The 18,400-nt window shown below is 42.4% G+C and overlaps 1 protein-coding gene across 5 annotated transcripts in view; it reads right to left on the bottom strand.

Annotated features, from left to right (window-relative positions):
- Positions 1 to 18,400, bottom strand: part of LOC120790065 (partitioning defective 3 homolog) — a 320,005-nt gene that overhangs the window by 106,731 nt on the left and 194,874 nt on the right. For 4 of the 5 annotated variants that reach the window (XM_040127335.1, XM_040127337.1, XM_040127336.1 and 1 more), the window contains exons 16-17: positions 12,596 to 12,782; positions 2,821 to 2,969 (exon numbers count right to left, since the gene is read on the bottom strand). In XM_040127335.1, the coding sequence (XP_039983269.1) occupies positions 2,821 to 2,969; positions 12,596 to 12,782 (336 nt within the window). Of the gene's footprint in view, positions 1 to 211; positions 251 to 2,820; positions 2,970 to 12,595; positions 12,783 to 18,400 lie in introns of all 5 variants that reach the window. The other variant, XM_040127340.1, reaches the window with a different exon arrangement.

The following is an 18,400-nucleotide window of genomic DNA, read 5'->3' as shown; positions in this document are numbered from 1 at the left end:
CAATTACCTCAACCAACACTCTCGTCCAAATGAATCTAAAGGTGCCAAGATCACACAGCCAATAATAGTTGGTCATGGGCTGGTTATGGTGAAGGAGTGAGACTGCTTTTCAAATCTCTATTATTGACCCATGGACCCAGATGAACAGTCATAATGGTCCACTGTAATAAAGGTGATAGTGTATTGAGCTGGTCCCGACATGGTTGCTTACCTCCATTGGTTCTTGTGCTGCAGTTAATCTCATCTGCTACTGTTAAAGAGCATAAACAAGCGTGAGCAGTGAGTACCTTCTGTACCATGTTATTGAGCACATGCAAAGAGGAGACAGAATCAGAAAGTGCAGGCAGACCATGAACAGTCTGAGAACAGTGATCTAAGTGGAGCATATAATACACCCCATGCAAGAGACCGTCAATCATGAGGCTTACAAGGCAAAGTGGCTGGAATGTGCTAACGTATTACTGTCAGCCATAGCACCTCACGTCTCCCTCTTCCCTTTTCTTCCTTCACTCAGTTTTGTTCCCCAACTAAATGGGATTGAACTGCGGGATGCCTGACCAGTGTAGCCTATTTCAACAACGATGGGCTTCAAAGTCACGAAATCCATCTGATGATGTGATTTGGGAGCACCTGGAACACGATTAAAAGGAGGGACAAAAATACCTCGTGACAGAATAAGATGAGTCTGTAGGGGATAGCATTGTTGAGCATGTTACCAACTTAGTCACAGTAGCTTTGGAAGAAAAGGACAGCTTTAGTAATGTATTAATAGAAAGCAGAGAGGAATGCTTACACCTCCTACTTCACTTAACTTTCAAGAAAACCAAAGACAAGGCTTACGGGTAAACATTGGCAATATGTTCTGTGGCTCATTATACATGACCTATGGGTCATTTTTCATTGTCTGGCTTTGATATAATAATTTCATTAAAATAATCACCACACTCTACAGTGTGCGCCCCTGGGATAAATGGAACTTATGTGACAGTGACAACGCAGACTGCAGAGCCTTTGGTCCATGTATTGACCGAAACACTTCTCCTCCGGGACCTCGTGTCAGTTATTATGAGAGGAACAAGTTAGTTATTTCCCTGCACCATCTGAACACTGTGATATTTTCACCGATGGACCATGATTATGAACTGGCAGGGATTTCTGTCAGCAGGATTTTCACAAACTCAATTGGGTCCCGCAAGTACTGAAAGAGAACGCGATTTGGAATTACATCTAATAACACACACAATATTGGTTAGAACTAAGAAATAATACAGAAATAATACAGATTTTCAAAACATCTATAACACTGGTTATCCCAAGAGCAAGGTATCGTCTAATGAGCAGATGAACTAGTCTCCTTTGTAAAAATAAACATGGTTGATTTCTAGAACTAATCAAATTCACAAATAGACGCTGACGCCACTTCGGCTCAATTGTGAAGCTTTTTTGATTAAACGTGATGATAAAATGTGCATTTGCAATAATTAGACCACCATCATGGAGCGATCTCAGCTTCCTGTCCATTCTTCTCAATTCCTGCCCTCAGTAATATCCAATTATACAGTATTTAACACTAAGAACATAATGGAAACTATTTTTCTGCTCATCTAATTTCTCGGTGAAATCTATCCCATGACCAACTATCATCTTTCTCCAAAGCAGCACTTTCTGCTATAAGTTCGTTTAGTCTGGGTCACTTTGTAGAAAAGTTTCGATTGCGAACAAAGGCTATAGCTAATACAGGGAAGATGGATCCCACAAATCAGAGTGCAGTGGCCCAGACCTATGCCAGTCTGGGGGAGAGTCAAAGGTTTCTACAAGTCTCTGGGATCCTTGTGGGTCCATGTCTTAGTTGTTATCTGTTATGATTAGCCAGTGATCCGAGAGAAGGCGGCATCTGCTTCAGCTTCATTGGGAGAGGCTCGGGATTTGCAGCATTTTCTTCCCTAGATACAGTCTGTGTGTTTAAGCTTGTGCTTGAGTGTGCACAGGCCTGTGTCTCACCGGCCTTCCTATCACTTAACAGTCACCAAAGAGGCCACTGTGCAATTTTTTTTGTGCTTTACCCATGCTACACTGCTACACAGGGCCATGGGACGTGTAGGCCAAATGAGGACAGGAGGTGGCTCATGGGCTCATATTAGGGCAAATGAGATTCTGATCTTGTAAAGTGATGTTCACAAATAATTCAAGGAGAAATTCAAGTTGGTACATATGTAGAAAATTTTGAATTTGTGAAAAAAAAAAAAAAAGAAAGACTTTGCGAATAAAATCTGGGAACAAACTCTGTCAGTGGGGAGGTTACATAAAGACACAGCAAACAGATTTTGACATGTTTTTATTTATTTTTTCATAGCGTCTTTGTGAAACCGCCCCACTGATAGAATTTGATGAAATTTGTTCATATATTTTATTCGCACAGTCTCTCTCTCTGTCTCTCTCTCTTTTCTCCATTTTTTTTTTTACAAATTCAAACAGTTTCTACATACGTACAAACTTGAATTTTTTCATGTAGATTTATTTGACAGATTTATAAAGGTTTATTTACAGCTACAAACTTTGGAATTAGTTGCCAAACTCACTTTCCAAGCTCAAAATCTTATTGTATCTAATATGAGCCCGGACCAGTAACCAGGCAACCAGTGGAGACTCTAGGTTAGTGATCCCAGTTAAGTAATAGTGCGATACAAAACCCTCCGTAAAACAGCATGCAAGTGGTGAGAAAGTGAATAAGAGTATTTGTCTAAATGTCGACCTTTTCCTTTAATCACACACTCTTGACTCCATGCATGAGTGTTTAGCATAGCATAGCATAGCATTTACCTAGATCCATGCTCTTGGACTTGCGGGTCTTGATGATCTCCAGCTGGGCAGGATTTTCATATTGTTTGATGCGTTTTTCTGACATACTCTGCCGGCCAAAGCCCTCCCTCTGGAATGCACCATCAGGATCTGCGTCCGGACTGAGCGAGCTGCAGTTCACAATGAAAAAAAAAAAAGAGGGAGAGAAACACACACACACACACACAAAAAAATTGAGTGTCATGGCCAATGCCCAGCCATTCCCAGAGCATACCTTGTTATCCAATGTTCATCCAAATAAAGAATATATTTCATAATCATCTGCATCAAGTATGGATATATTGCTAGGGGACATCCTAATAATCAGACCGGGAGATAAAATCTTCCCATTAATATTCAAACACCCCCAAATCTCAGCCTCACACACACAAACACAGGCAGTTTCAATCCTTCATTTCAACGACTATTCTAATCAAGGACACCTCCACCCTTGCCGGGTGGATTTAGGACATGCCACAATTGGGAAGAGGAGGCCAGTCTAAGATGTGTGATATCCCAGTGAGGTGAGGCTGCTCTGGGGTCATGGCCACTCAATAACCCCCCTCGTTCAATATGTCTGGAGCAGTGGCAGTGCCCGGCCCACCATAGCGCACTCCGTTTGAGATCCTCTATCTCTGTCTGGATCTTAATTGAAAATCGGAGGGGAGTAGGGAGAGGAGATTGGGAGACGGGGACACTGGCATTTGCATGCAGAAGAGTGCATTTACAATTAAGGTGAGACCATCTTGCCTTCTGAGGGGAGACAGAAGGGAGGAGATGCAGTACCGATGGAGTCTAATAGACATGCACGAGAGGACATTGTCACTGTTTCTTTTGTTCTGTAGATAATCATACATTAGGATCGTTGACGGGTCTTTGTATTTTTATCTCTAGAGATCCTGAATTTCCTGCATCTTACAACATAAATTTCATCAAGTAATCTGATCTTTCGCGATATTGCACAAACAGCTTTTGTCCTAAGCTAGATGACGCGAATATGTGTTTGAATGTGGAGTAGTATGGGAAAAATTATGTTTTTTGTCGAAGTATCCTCTTGGAATAGCTGCTACTTGGAGCACCCTTCAATAGTTGTAATATGAGTTAACTGCAACTGTTAGCACTTGTTTGCATGTAAACAATTCTTATTTGAGTTGTCAAACCCATTCAACAAAAGACCTGCTTCATGCGTCACAGAGGGGCCGGCGTCAACGTGTCCCTTTGCTATCGACCATACCTGACAATCCAAACTAAGATCAGACCGCCTCACAGGACCAACTCCGGCTGACACAGGAAGAGAGGAATGACAGCACAGATGTATTATTCATTTATTCATCATCCCTCACGCTTCTCCTCTCATCATTCCGAGCCCGTAAAAACCAGCCTGCCCTCTCTTTTTTCTGTCTCCTCAAATGTCATCTGTCGGAACGTAACTGAGATGGTGCAAGCGAGAAAGGACGCTTTTTCAGACTGAATTTAGATTTGTTTGCTCTGGCCAGACGTACTGTAAGTTTCTGGGGAAACTGAACACACATAGAAATTAGACGAAGTGAGAGGCCAGCAGGTGGGAACATGCACAACCCTGTCACACAGGTACGGACTTTTTGGCGAGTATGTGAGAGCAATTACAGAGACACGCAGTTGGGATGACTCAGAATCCAGCTTGTCTGAGCAGAAATGGCGAGAAATCTGCGGGCAGTAAGAGTGAAGTTCAGGGGGACAGCCCAGCAGTGGTGTTAATTCACTCAGTGGGACATCAGATCTGTTGGCTTAAGCTGCTGTTAAAGCAACCATTTTAACACTGCCTCTGCTTTACTTTGGTTCACACAGAGCAATGCCTAAATGCCCAGGTTGGGATCCAGGGTAACCTGAAGAGAGGCAGCATTGTGTTGCTTTGAGTATCCTTCCAAACCGGAGGCACCTGCCGAACTTGCACGCAAGGTGTAATTAACCATTACTATTTAAAGAGGTGGCGGTGATCCTCTACACCACTGCTTCCCGCTCTTTTTAACTTGTCCCTTTACAGAGATGCCAGTCCTACCTGTGAATCTTCGTCACAGGTTGCAAACACTAGGTTTTCGAACTGAATTAGATATTACACTGTTCAGTTTTGTAAAATTAAAAAGCACATTTAAAGCAATTTTCAAGTAACACAATACAGTGCATATGTGGCCATTTAACCATAAAATACGTGTGCTACTACAGTACCAAAAGCATTGCAAGGCTAGAATTAATCTTCTAGTCTACTTAAAGCTGACACACAAAGATTCACAGTTTGTACAGTCCATTAATAGAAATATAAAACTCAATTACAGAACTCGTATTCACTCTCTACCGGCTATTAATTTTCCCATAGGAATGCTTGCTGTAATGAGATACTGCTACTGAAGTCTCTTTGCTCTGATCCAGATGCTTCTGAAGCTCAAACAATGTCTACTATCAGACAGAAAAGCCAACTTCAAGAACCTGGACTGGCTAAGTCTATGAGGGGGAGACCTATACTGGACATAGAGGTCCACTGAATTGCTCACTTTGGTCATATACTCAATGGAAAGTGTATTTGACAGATGGGAATAAGAAAAAGCTTGACCATGTGACTGCCTCCAAGACAAGTTATATAATCTGCAGAGTGGCACAGTTTCTTTCTCAGACCATCCATCTCATCCATGCCTCTGGCCTATTTTTAATAGTGGGCTCAATCCATTTGGATAATACATTCTCTCATCTCTCCTTCTTTAAACAGTGTTTAAAAGCAATTTCCAACATTCCGAGCAGATGCTCTCCTCCGCATTCAAAGTCCTCCCATCATCTAAAATTAACTAGCCTGAGGATTGCTCACAGGCAAATCCACAGCTTTAACTTGCATTTTACATCAACTTGTTCCTGTCTCTGTCTCCCTCACAGGAAGTTAAATGTGTCAAACTGCACATCAGCCTTGTTGCTAAGTGGTGTGTGCTAAAAGCCCTCTGTGCTCACAATTTACCCTGGTGACTTGTGTCTTTTTTTTACTTCCTTTTCTTCTTTTTCCCAACTCCCCACACTTCTTACCCTCATTTAAAGACGACCCCAAAGAGGTAAGTCTCTCGGCGTCCTGCTTCTTAGAAAAGTGCAGCTCTGTTTAATTGACTTTCCGGGGGGTTCTGTGTATAAGTTTCAGCGCCTCAGAGAGGGGGCAAGAGGTGGAGAGTAAAGCTCAGTAAGGCGCTTCTGAAATGGACCTTCTGAGGTTCGGAGAGGGGCAATTCGTTGACTGCACGAATGCATAGCTGGGACAAGGAGCTTGGAGATGCCTTCAATCATTGCTTAAAGCCCCGCATAAGAAGTTGGTGCAGTGGTCTGTACTGCTGGCAGATGCGCCCACGTACGCTAAACAGTCTAAATATTTGACCCGTTTCACAGGAAAAAAATGACCTCTGTACAGATGTTCTTAAACATGAGATCATTGTAAAAATGATGTCTCACATCACCACTTTTTTTTTTCACTTGCTTAATTGCACTAATAAAAGATTTGACTGAAACCTGGACTTAAGAACTGTAAAATAAAATGCTTCCATTGGCACCACACATACAAGCACCTGCCCCTGTGATTTGCTGCGATTTCCTTCTAACTTTGATGAAGCTGCAGAAAGACACAGAGGGAGAGCGCAAGACCAATTAAGACCTCTTTGTCCGTTGGCTGACTCCCGCGTCAACCCCCTCATTCATTACCCGCACGGTGTACAGATGCGGTTGAGTTTTGTTACACTGACTTCGCCAGGCTGCTGAACGGGAGGGCGATTGACAGGGACCAGACAAAGAGATACCTGGGTATGTGAGGCAGGAGTGTGTGTGGAGGTTACTTTGGCATCATTCATGCTGAGATTCACCTGCACCCTGTCACATTGAGGCAGTGTAGGGCAGAAACACACACACAGGACACAACCCCAGAAGCTGTAGATAAACACTCAAGGTGAGCACAAAAAAGAGAGCATGTATGACATGCTTGTAGCAAGAGCGCACCACTGAGACATTGTAAATATTCATAAAGATAGAGCGGACTATTAGCATTTAAGGAAAAAAAATGCCTGCAATTTGTATGTGTGTGTGTGTGTGTGTGTGTGTGTGTGTGTGTGAACGTGTGTGTACTGCCTAGTGTTAAAGCCACTACCAACTTAAATGGACATCTGCGATTAGTCAAATGATGTGTGTGTACGCGTGCACTACAGGGCTGGTTGTTTCATTTACATGTACTTATGCCGATAGCTTGATGGGAAAAACACATTGTTAATAGAGCACTTGCGATTCTTAGTTACCTTACCGATGATAGAGACTATTAGGTAGTCAGGTGAAGTAGGCAGTCTGCCTGAAATGTTAGCTGGGAAGTTTGTTTGTTCATGTCTACGTGGACCTTTTCCACTTTATATGTTAATTTGTGAAATTGTTTACCAGCCAATGTCTATCTAAACGCTCTTGAGACTGAGTGCATCTGTGCAGCAGCGTGTGTGTGTGTATCGTGCGTCTGTGTATGTGTATTGTGTGTCTGTGTATGTGTATTGTGTGTCTGTGTATGCGTGTGTATATGTTTGTGTGTTTGTGTGTGTGTGTATGTTTGTCTGCTTGTGTTTGTGTGTGTGTGTGTGTGTGTATGTTTGTCTGCTTGTGTGTATATGTGTGTGTATATGTTTGTCTGCTTGTGTGTGTGTGTGTGTGTGTGTGTTTGTATATATTTGTGTGTGTGTGTGTGTGTGTGCGTGTGTGTTTGTGTGTGTGTTTGTGTGTGTGTTTGTGTGTGTGTGTGTGTGTGTGTGTGTGTGTGTGTGTGTCTGTCTATGTGTGTGTCTGTGTATGTGTATGCGTGTGTGTGTGTGTGTGTGTGTGTGTGTGTGTGTGTGTGTGTGTGTGTGTGTGTGTGTGTGTGTGTGTGTGTGTGTGTGTGTATGTGTGTCTGTCTATGTGTGTGTCTGTGTATGTGTATGCGCGCGCGTGTGTGTGTGTGTGTGTGTGCGCTTGTCTGGAGTCCTTTTCCATCTCTGCTGGTTGACAGACTGTGTCAGAGCTGCCTGGGAAATTATATTTCCACCTGTGACATCTCACAAAGACGGAGAAGGACACAGTCTAGTTCTCTCTCTTTCTCTCTATCTCTCTCACTGTCCAATTTGCTTCTCTTTCACCTTAATGAGAACTGACACCTATCCTCTGTCAGCCTCATCCAGATTGACAGTGCCCCTGGTGGTCCAAGTAAGAAAGTATTTTTTTCTCTTTTAAGGAGGCTCCACACCTACTGAAGCCAGAAATAGACTGGATATATTTTACAGCATAGGGACTATTAAACCATTTCTATTAGCCTACCATGTAAACTGTTCTTGCATTGGACTCATTACGTGTTAGGATCTGATAATAGTCTGTGTTTTCCAGTATTTGTGGGGGAAAGGATCTTTGATATTGAGGAAGGAGTGCGATTAGAAGTTTAGAATAGTATACATCATTGCAAGGTTATTTTGGGATGATTTGTTTTGGAACTTGGACTTTTCTAATGCTAAAAATCCAAAAATAATTAGCATTCGGTGTTAACCCCATAATTTAATCCTTGGTATATTTAAAAACCTCCAAAAGAAGCTGGAGAATGAAACCCAAGTGCTTCCTATAGGCGGTCAAATCATTCATACAATCAATACATAATTGAACATATTGTGCCCTATAAATTGAATCACAAGTGGCCATTATTCGTTTTTAGCTGCACACGCCTCCTTCCCTCCTGCAAGAAGTAAAACTTAATTCAGGTAGTCTGCAGGGCAGCTACGATAACAGTGGTTGGTAGGGTACTAGTAGCCTGTGTGCCAAGGGCTAGCTGGCAGTAGTTAGTTTCACCTGAAACCTCAGAATAATGAGCGTGCTGCAGACACCCCCCAGCTTTTTTCTGCACTTCAGTGCCAACTCACTCACTGCAATCTCACTTCAAACCCTCGTATAACACAGTAAACTATGCGTGTGTGACTTTGAAAGATACAGATTGCTACTGGAGCTGAAAAATAAGGTGCGCCTATGGCGGAAAACAAGCCTTACCTTCTCACATTTTCGGAACAATAAAGTTCTTAAATTCCTTTCATCCACAGCCGTTGTATCATAATTGACATTTGCAAAACCACAGCCAAAGCCTTCCACACTGTAGAGTAATTAAGTGGGATAACTGTGAACTTCTGTTCACATAGTGTTGTGTAACTATGTGAGCAAACAGTGACAGCTTTGCAGTGCTGCCGTGTACTAAGTTAAAGTAAATTGTAATTAAAGGAAACAGGATTAATAAATTCCCATTAAAATGTACTCTCGTGGTCTAATGTTACATTTTACTGCATTAAGTATTAGGTTTTTCTTCTTATTATTATTACAAACGCCACAAAATGAATTGTAGTTTTCTTCACTAGACTTGTGCATATACTGTAAACTATAAGCAGCTAAATGAGGAGAAAAACACAGCGCTGTGGGTTGATAGAAAATAGGATGAGGAAGTAGAGAGGTACTGTTGTTGGTAGGAGAGACATTCTCAGCCGCTCACCGAGCTTCATCTTCAAAGTCAAGTTGCTCTGTGCCAGAACTTTGTAGGTAAGGGTTTTACACTCCTTGGGATGCTCTTACAAACCTTTCCTGAGCACAGGGACTTGCGTTTTCTCTTGTTTAGATGCTACATTGCGACGTGAGCTTGCAAATACTTCTTAAAGTATTTTTTTTTCTTCTAAAGGACAAAGCCGACGGCATCTCAGTGGTGATTAGAGCAACTACTAAGGGGGCCTTGTTGTAAAATGAAAATATTCATACAGACGTGGCTGATGGTGCTGAGCTAGTTGGAAATCTGATGGGAGTATCTCTGCAGAGCTGAACATCTTTAAACTATATTTTTGTAGATTACGATCTCCGATATTAGGGCTTTATTTTAACTGATTGTATAAGACTAACAACCAGTTCTTTATTTGCACATTAACGATGTGTTCCTAAAAAGAACTAGAAATGGACTTGGAAATGGCCCAGTTAGAAAGAACAGACACACCCTGCGACTGCCACTATCAACTTCTGGGATGAAAACCAGGTGGAATCTAGAAAGTTTCCTTCTGCATTTCTGATGAGCCTGTATGTATCACAGTGTAGGAGCTGCCATGATTGTACAACAAATTGTGTTTCTGACACTGCACATGGCATTCCTGAGGAAGAAAAAAAACCCTTTCATCTTCTTATTTATCCAGATCGTTCTGCAAAGGCACTAAATCAACCAGTGTGTCTTATCTGTTTCACTGTAAATCATTTAGACGTGCCCCTTCCTGTTTGACTTTAGATTCCAACTAGTAGGAGGCAGACACCACGAAGGGAATTCATGTGATGGTTCAGGACCCCATGCTCAAATGAACTTGGTGCAGATATGCAAAACAATAATTTACAACCTTCATTTATCCAGTGAAAACTGACAGATAACACATGACGGTTTCCATCTCTACCCTGAACCATTACTCACACACCCTTTAACCCTACGCACTAACATCCTGGACTTAACAAGTATAGCCACAGTGTTCCACAGCTGGCCGACAAAGAGCCATATGGATGCAATGGGTTGAAATGCACCTCAAAACTCAAAACTACCACCACCTAGCTGATAAAAGGGAGTAGGAGTCCTAATAATAACATTAAATAATAATATAATTAGAATTCGTTTTAATAAAAAAGAGAGTCTGTAATAGCAACAAACACGTCCTTGGTTATCTTTACATTACCATTTTAACAGATCTAAAGGTATTGGTGTGTAATATTTATAGCCCCTTTTATGTTCACTTGAGGCCTGTAAATCTGATATGAGAGAAGGCAAAACGGGCTTCACACGGTAAAACATGAACAAATACCCAGAACACACACCCATTAGATATTGGCTAGGGATGTCAAGAGGGAAAAAGTAGGTCAAGTTATGTGTGTGAGATGGAATTTCTACCTCCAAACCAACCATTCATCTTGGAGGCCTACACATTAACACAGTAACACATGGCCTGTGTCCTTCACTAGAAACCTGCTGAGGAGAAGAAAGAAACACATAACATTAGTAGTACATTAGTAGTTCTTCACCTTATAATAATCACAACCAGATGCATTAATAGAGAGAAGTGAGACTGGATGAAATTGATTTTAAAAGCCAACTGGTTTTCTATTCCGTGTGAGACAAATTCACACACAACGCTGGTGCGGAAGAAAAGGAAAAAAATAAAGGAAATAGAAGAGAAGAGAAAGAGGAAATCAAAGTTGGTTAAGTTCCACTGGGTCAAAAAAGGACAAGGCGAGAAAGGGCCTGAATGACAATGATTGTACAAGCCAACTGGCCCGTTTTTGTGTTGTCTGTTACGTGTACGGCTGTGGCCTTAGCGAGGCGCCTCCCGCGAGAATTGAAAGCTGTATAATGCTGGAGGCCAGAGGTGAGACTTTCACGGCGCTGCACAATACATATTCAGTATGTACGGGGCCCTGGCTGCAGTGTTGCAAGAGCTTAATTAAAAAGTAACAGTTCCAATTCATTGGAGTCTGGCTAACCTACATCCCCCGCTGGCTCGCTATGCCTGTTAACACTGTGCGTGTGCCTGTATGTGCGCTGGGATGTTCGGGGCACTCGAAAAGGAAAAATGAGAAACAGTCTAACAGTGTGAGTCAGTCAGAATGAGGATACCCGCTTGGTGCGTTTGAGCAGCTGTTGGAATTTGAGTGAAAGCGAATGTGCGCCTGATGTGTGTTTATACGTGTGTGTCACTTTGAGGACATGAATTATTCACAATAACCCAAAGCAGTGGTACGTAGCACATTCCTGCCTCGCGTGGCACAGGCCATGTGTGTGTATGTGAGTTTTTTTCTCTTTGCGTGCGTGTTTGTGGGGTGGGGAGTGTTTGAGGAGTGTCTGAGTGCGTTTCAGCCATGTGCTGTGGACCCAATCCACTACGACCAACCTCTGACATCACAAGAACAACGAGCAAATCTGCTCAATAAAAAAAAAGAAATAAATACGCCAAACATTTCTATCATGGCAGCCAGCATTCCACCTTGAGAGAAAAAAACTAAACCAAAAAAAACTAAACCTTCAAGTCTGTGGTTCTGTTGCTGCATATCAGTACATGTGACCCCAACCCGCCAATTCAAGGAACAATAGCAATTGCCATAAAAAAATGACTCATTATTAAAAAAAACATGTCAAAGTTAGCAACAACCTACCTTAGTGAAAAAGCAATCACTGATTTCATCATTTAGATGAGAAATGAGGACATGACTGGATGTTTTGTCTTTTGATTTCCTGTACCTGAACACAATTATACAACTGCAGTTACACAGGAAGTTCCGAGTGTAATTTTCGAGTGTACATTTAAGTGTCAACAGCTAAAACTTCCTGTGTTTAAAGGCAGCGTTTCAGTGACAAAAACAAAGAAAGAATTTTTGAGAAACATTTTTAACAATCAGCAGAGAATGGCTACCTGCCGATTTCACAATGCTAGAATCTTTTTTTTTTATAACCTCCCTGGTCTGTGCCGGTTCGTCCGCTTAAACGGGCCTGGAAGAGACTTAGTCCTCTGACAAGGTTGATGCGCCCTGGCTCCATATTTGATTATGAGGGCTGCAGTCTATAGACGGAGCGGGGCGCGAAAACCCACTGATGGTTGGGTTTAATGGGATACAAGCTCACCTACACCTCACACATACTCTCTCCTGCTTTCTTCCACACAAGGCCTGTCTGAAGTCCATCAAGTTATAAATAATTCGGCCCGCTCACCATTCATTCTGACCGGGCAGCTCGTGGATCCAGGACACCGGGTTGTCTCCCACAAAGCCCATGTCATCGTGGGAACTGGAGGACGATTGGTCGGAAAGGTGGGCCGGAAGCAGAGGTGGCCTATCGTCTTCAATCATCACTATGTCGTCCTGCGGCATGTTCACAGTGGGAGAGAGCTGGTAGTTACCTGACGGAGAGGGGGAAAGAGAGCGATTAGAAAGCGTTTATGGCTTCAAATCATTTTTCTTCCCAGTTACATAACACAACATGGCATCAGTTCACCACATCCAATCCGTGGTGTCTGAAACCAATTTTTTTTTAAATCAGATTGAGAAGATATGTGCACCTGCTGAAGCAATTTGCTCCACAGACACGTTTGAGTACACATAACAATTTTATATTCCTTTAGTAATTAGAAAGTTAATACTGTAAACAGAGATAATTGTACTATGAAATTTTCATATCAGGACATGCCTGAAGGACACCATTATTTCTCAGAAAGGGGGGAAAAAAGGGTACTTATCAGGTACAATTTTGCAGTTCCTGAATGCATACAAAGATGATGCACGAACAGACAATTACCACCGAATGACATTCATTAAACACACATACGTTTTCAGGACCGGTGGAAATGACAGGACAAAGTGGCCACCAAGACTCACAAGACAAGACACAAGCATGGTCTAATGTCTCCTCTCCAGAATCCGGTCACCTAATGTCACAGCCAAAAGTCGGACACCCGGAGAGTTTTATTCATTCTCCTCCTCTTTTTTCCAAGGACAAACACTAGCAGAGGAAGGGAGCTCCCTTGATCTATATTCCGTCTCGCATGACCCTCCCCGCTGAGGACCTCTTTGAATCGCTCCTTTGCCGCTCCTCGGGACTCAAAGTCAAGGGGAATGGGCTACTGTGGCTGGCACTCAACACCAAGGGCAGAGGAAGGGGTTGGTCTGCAGCATGAGAAGTGGCATTACAATACAAGGGGTGAAAGATTCACTCTGCAAATTAATCAGTGTATGACTTAAGTGTAGACATACACACATGGGGGGGGTCAAAGTCAAGATGAGTGATGAGGTCTAAGCCCTATCACACACCTGCTTACTATTACCTACAGGTTTCCAGAAATGCTGAACTTCCTATGGTCTGTGCTTTTGTTTGCATTATGGGAGAGCCATTTACCAAATTTAAAAGCTTAGGAACAATTGTGTGTAATCACTAACAGCAGACAACAATATTTACCCTGGCAGGATCCCAACATGCGTCTGAGAGGCATTTAATTTCACTGGGGCCCGCTGAAGGATAAATGCGCATTGAGGAAGTAAATCTGAGCACCAATCAAGGCAGCAATGAGGTGTAAAGTGTAGTTATTTCCACAGATAAAAAATGTTTTTTAGGCAAAGCAAATACACAAAACAAGACAGCTGTGCAGGGGAAGACACACACACAAGGTGGGCTTATAAAGATCCTCTCCTAAGAGCAACGAAAAATGTCAAACAAACAGAAAACAAAGACAACAAGTGGAAAAATGGCATTTTCTCGGTTATTTCATAGTCAGGAGTCTTAGGCTTGTGACAAAAGAGATTCATATATCTTATACCTCTGGTGAATACGTGTACTATACCAAATGTAGTGTTACAGTGGATAAATTGGATAATAACAGTAAAATGCTAGTTTACTTTGCGACCACAATGTTTATCTTTCCATCCTAATGAAATGAAGTTGCGTGATAGGGCCAGCTGTTTTATACCTGAGTTCCTTGTGCATTCTTGCTATGCTGGCCCGTGACCAGAAACCAAATCCAAAAGCCGCCGCTTTACTTACGCGTCTGTTCCCGGATTCTTTCGGAAGCCTCGTCCCTTTGTCTATGGCGTGCTCATCTAAACCAGCTAAGATGGCTGCCAACACTGTGCACGGGTAATGTACACTGAACCACGGGTAACTGAACTCACCGCGTACTGTAAATCAGCAGGGCTGGAGTCGTGACAGTGAGAAGCTCCAGAGAGTTGGTGTGACTCGTCTAGCCCTTTCACTGTCTTAGCAGGCAGACCAAGCAGTTCGAAGCTAAATTATAGCTGGGAAACAATATTCATCATTACCTTTTAATCAAGTTTTTGTTTTTATTTATTATTATTATATCATGAATTGTGATAGCCAATGTTGGTATAACCGGTGACTTTCAGTATCTCGGAAGATACTGTGACGCACTGTGGAGCAGTTTGTGTAGTTGTTGTGACAATTTTTTCAGCCTTTCCAAGCTCTAAGGACAATTAATGATGGTGATATCTGCATAGTGGAAAAAGAGACATTTGCTTTTGCAGCCTATAGTTATCAGTATTTGTGTATCGGTAAACGTGTAGGTGTATGCGATTTTCGGAATCTTCATTCTGGTCTATCTATATTCGGTGTATTTTGTTGCTCTGCGTGCCTTACGCTGTATAGTGTTGTTCAGGTTTGACCTCAGAGCCCGTGCAGTACTACTCCCAGTCAGTCCCAACATCAAACAGTACCCTCCCCTCTGTCGCCATTGTCTCTGCTTTACAGTCAGTTTAGGAAAAGTGCGGCAGTGTCAATAAGAGAGGCCCCGCGGTTGTGTGTCCACAGTAGCCGTCCTTATACCAGCCTTTACTTTCCCCCCGTGCTTAGGTAGGGTTACCTCTCGATTGCATCAGTGACACCGAGCTTTGAGAGGTGAAAATAATTAGAGAAGCTGCAGCACCTGCTCGTCTGCAGTCGTTAGAATAATAAGCATAGAGGGAAATCACAGCCGGCCCACCCCCAATACTTGCTGTAACATACGGCAAGTCTAACTGTTCAGGTCTGCGGGGGCAAAGGAGCAGACGAGACTGAGGTTGACTCGAAGAAACCAAAACAAAATTATTCAGTTTATGTTAAATGGCTCTTTTTCTCGTGAAATTGGGCTGAGAAAGATAAAAAGCAAAAGGCAGAGTGCGGAAACGGGCACAAGGTGTAGAGGAAGGAGACTTTTCAGCACCTTCGGAGGTGTTTTGGCGCAGTGAGGTGTAGATGGAGGTGAAATAATGACTGAATACATTATCAATGCCTTGTTTGAAGTCTTCTTTTATGTGCTTCGAGTGTTGTCTCTGTTACATAATTTTGCTAAGGGAAGGTCATCCTACCATATTGCTGTTCTTAAGTTTGAAGCAACTTTTTTATTGGTTATTCTCTTGCCTGAAGTCACCAGAGCAAAATAACCACACGAATCTGAACCTGGGTAGTGTGACTGCAATTACTGTTTATTCCAAACCCCAGAACCACTATCATGGCCTGAATCAATATGATGCTATTTAGCCTTTAATAACCTTTGCAATTCCAGAAATACTGGAGTCTTTCATGCACTCAGTTTGTGGAAAGAAAACAAATGAAAATAAATACTTTGCTGATTCATTTGTGATTTGTGATGGTATTGTGATTTTAGTCACACACACACACCTTAGAGACATGTACACGAGGGGACGTGGGGATAAATATCACTTGAGTTATGATTAATTGTTCACAGAAGCTGGTTCTCTCACAAAGGGGCTATTCGGTATTTGTTTAAGGGCTCCTGCTTCATGCTTACCCTCTACGCAGCTGAGGGAAGAGTTCTCTGGCAACACGACGGTGCCACTGCGGCCTTTGTGACACTGTAATTAAAGCTCGCTTCTCATGAGTCACACTGACAGAAACAGACACACAGCACCCGACAACGCAGCATCCACTGTTACAGTCACCACCCTGCTAAAGACAAATGAAAGTTGTTGGGTGGGGTTTCCCATGTACCAGAAATATTGTACTGCGAAGGCTTAACACATTTAACGGCTGAAACATATTGAAGTCAAAGCGATTACTGTGGTTGTTCATTTTAATGTTAGAACATTACATTTCATTGCAACTGCTCATCACTCAAACAGAAAAAAATATTTTTAAAAAAATCACATTTGTTTCATTTTATATCAACTGAGCTATACACGTTACACACTTACTGCACACGCATATTATCACATTATCTTATCTGTCCACTCCAGATCCTCCAATATGTGCAGTCTGTTCTTCTGCCCCACACTTGAGATGTGTGCAGTAGCACCCACAAATGGTGCGATCACTAAAGTGCAAGTCCCCTACCACTGTACTGAAGCACCTGCAGCCCTCTGGCCAGCCGTGCTTAGCGCGTGGAAGCTATTCCACGGTGCTGAAGCTGAGATGCTCTTCCTCTCCTTTGTCAGAGGGTGTGAAGACAAGAGACAGATGAGCTCTTTGGCTCGAGAGGCCAGCTGGCGGCATCCGTCCAACCGGATCAGAGCTTCACTCTCTTCTTTCTTCTGCCCTCTGACCAAGCGTTACCCATTAAAACATTGAGCTGTAAGGTGAGAGGTCACACTAATAGCCCCGTTCCATCTTCTTTCTCCCACACCATTTCCTCCACCTCTGTCCATCACACACTCTCATGCGTTCTTTTCCGCTCTCTTCTCTGTACTCCTCCCTCCTTCTGTGACACTTTGGCCTATTGATCTGACTGGAAGAGAGATCATTAGTTGATCCACACTCCCACAGCTATCAGACCCATACGTGGATTGCAGAAGGTAATCACTTTAAGTACGCACTGGTGGAAACCAAAACCTCATGCTCAACAGGGGACATTGGTACCATTTTTTAACAGTGTTCCACCACTGACTAGCGATTCCCTGGTCAATGCAATTGATCAGAGCATTTAGTTAATTGGCTTGATGGAAGTGTGTCTAGGATACGAATAAGGACACCAAACACTGAGACTTGCAGAGACATGTAGAGTTAAGCAGTGATTCCTATGGACCCAGAGACAGACTATGCACCGACCTGTCATAATCAGTTTTGATCTAAGTTCTGGGCTGAGAGCTGTTGTTGTAAAGGTCCATATGACCACATATTGACACAATCGGATTACTGTTATTGTAATGTTTGGAAAACCAATTTGGTCTCCTTTACAGTATCAAACCAAACTAACCACTTATCCGGCATAAATTACCGTGATGAGACTGAAAGGTTTTCTTATTCCAGAGATCAGGTCATCAGCAGTGTTGAAGGAAGATCCGCCCTCCTAGCCAAGCCTGGTATGTAGCCTTGAAATGCCATTTCAGGGAATATAATCGAAAAACCACCTCAACCTTTTCACAGGAGCACCAATTGCAAATGCTATGCACCCACACTGAAGACAAATATATACTCTGTGCCTCTTGATACACTTGTAATATGAGGCTTGAACCAAATATGAATCAAGTCATTCACTAATGCACTTAGTTAAAAATACTTGAGCAGAAAAAAGAAGTGGGCAGGCGCAAAGTAGTTATATTTAATGTTAAAAACTTGCTGTACAATGTATATATACTTTGGCACATAATTATACAAATGGAAACTTTCGTACTGTATGTGCAAAGAGCAGTCTAGAGGTTTAGAAAAATTAAAACCAAATACTTGATACCTTAGGGCTATAATCATTATTAACCAAGGACAAAGTCCACTTTAGTCCTGTCTGCTTTGTGTTTCTTTCAGAAACAAACACATATATGTCCTGTCATTAAATTACATAAATCTAATTTTAAATGTAGCATTGCTGACCTCCACCCTGAGAAACCTACTCTGGTTAATCAGACCTCTGCTCAGGGATACGTCAGGTAAAACTATGCTGGAAAATTGTGAGGTGACCAAACGTGATGGACAAATAAGAAACTTCTCCCACCCAAACAAGTGCACAAGAACTAGGAGAGTCAGAGACACGTCGGTCAAGCTCGGTCACTACATGCCCTCACAGTCGTCACACAGAATATGTTA

Source organism: Xiphias gladius, chromosome 5 (assembly GCF_016859285.1).
Source record: "Xiphias gladius isolate SHS-SW01 ecotype Sanya breed wild chromosome 5, ASM1685928v1, whole genome shotgun sequence".
NCBI lineage: Eukaryota > Metazoa > Chordata > Actinopteri > Istiophoriformes > Xiphiidae > Xiphias > Xiphias gladius.
The sequence above is the reverse complement of the archived record's forward strand: the minus strand, read 5'-3'. Positions and strand labels throughout refer to the sequence as shown.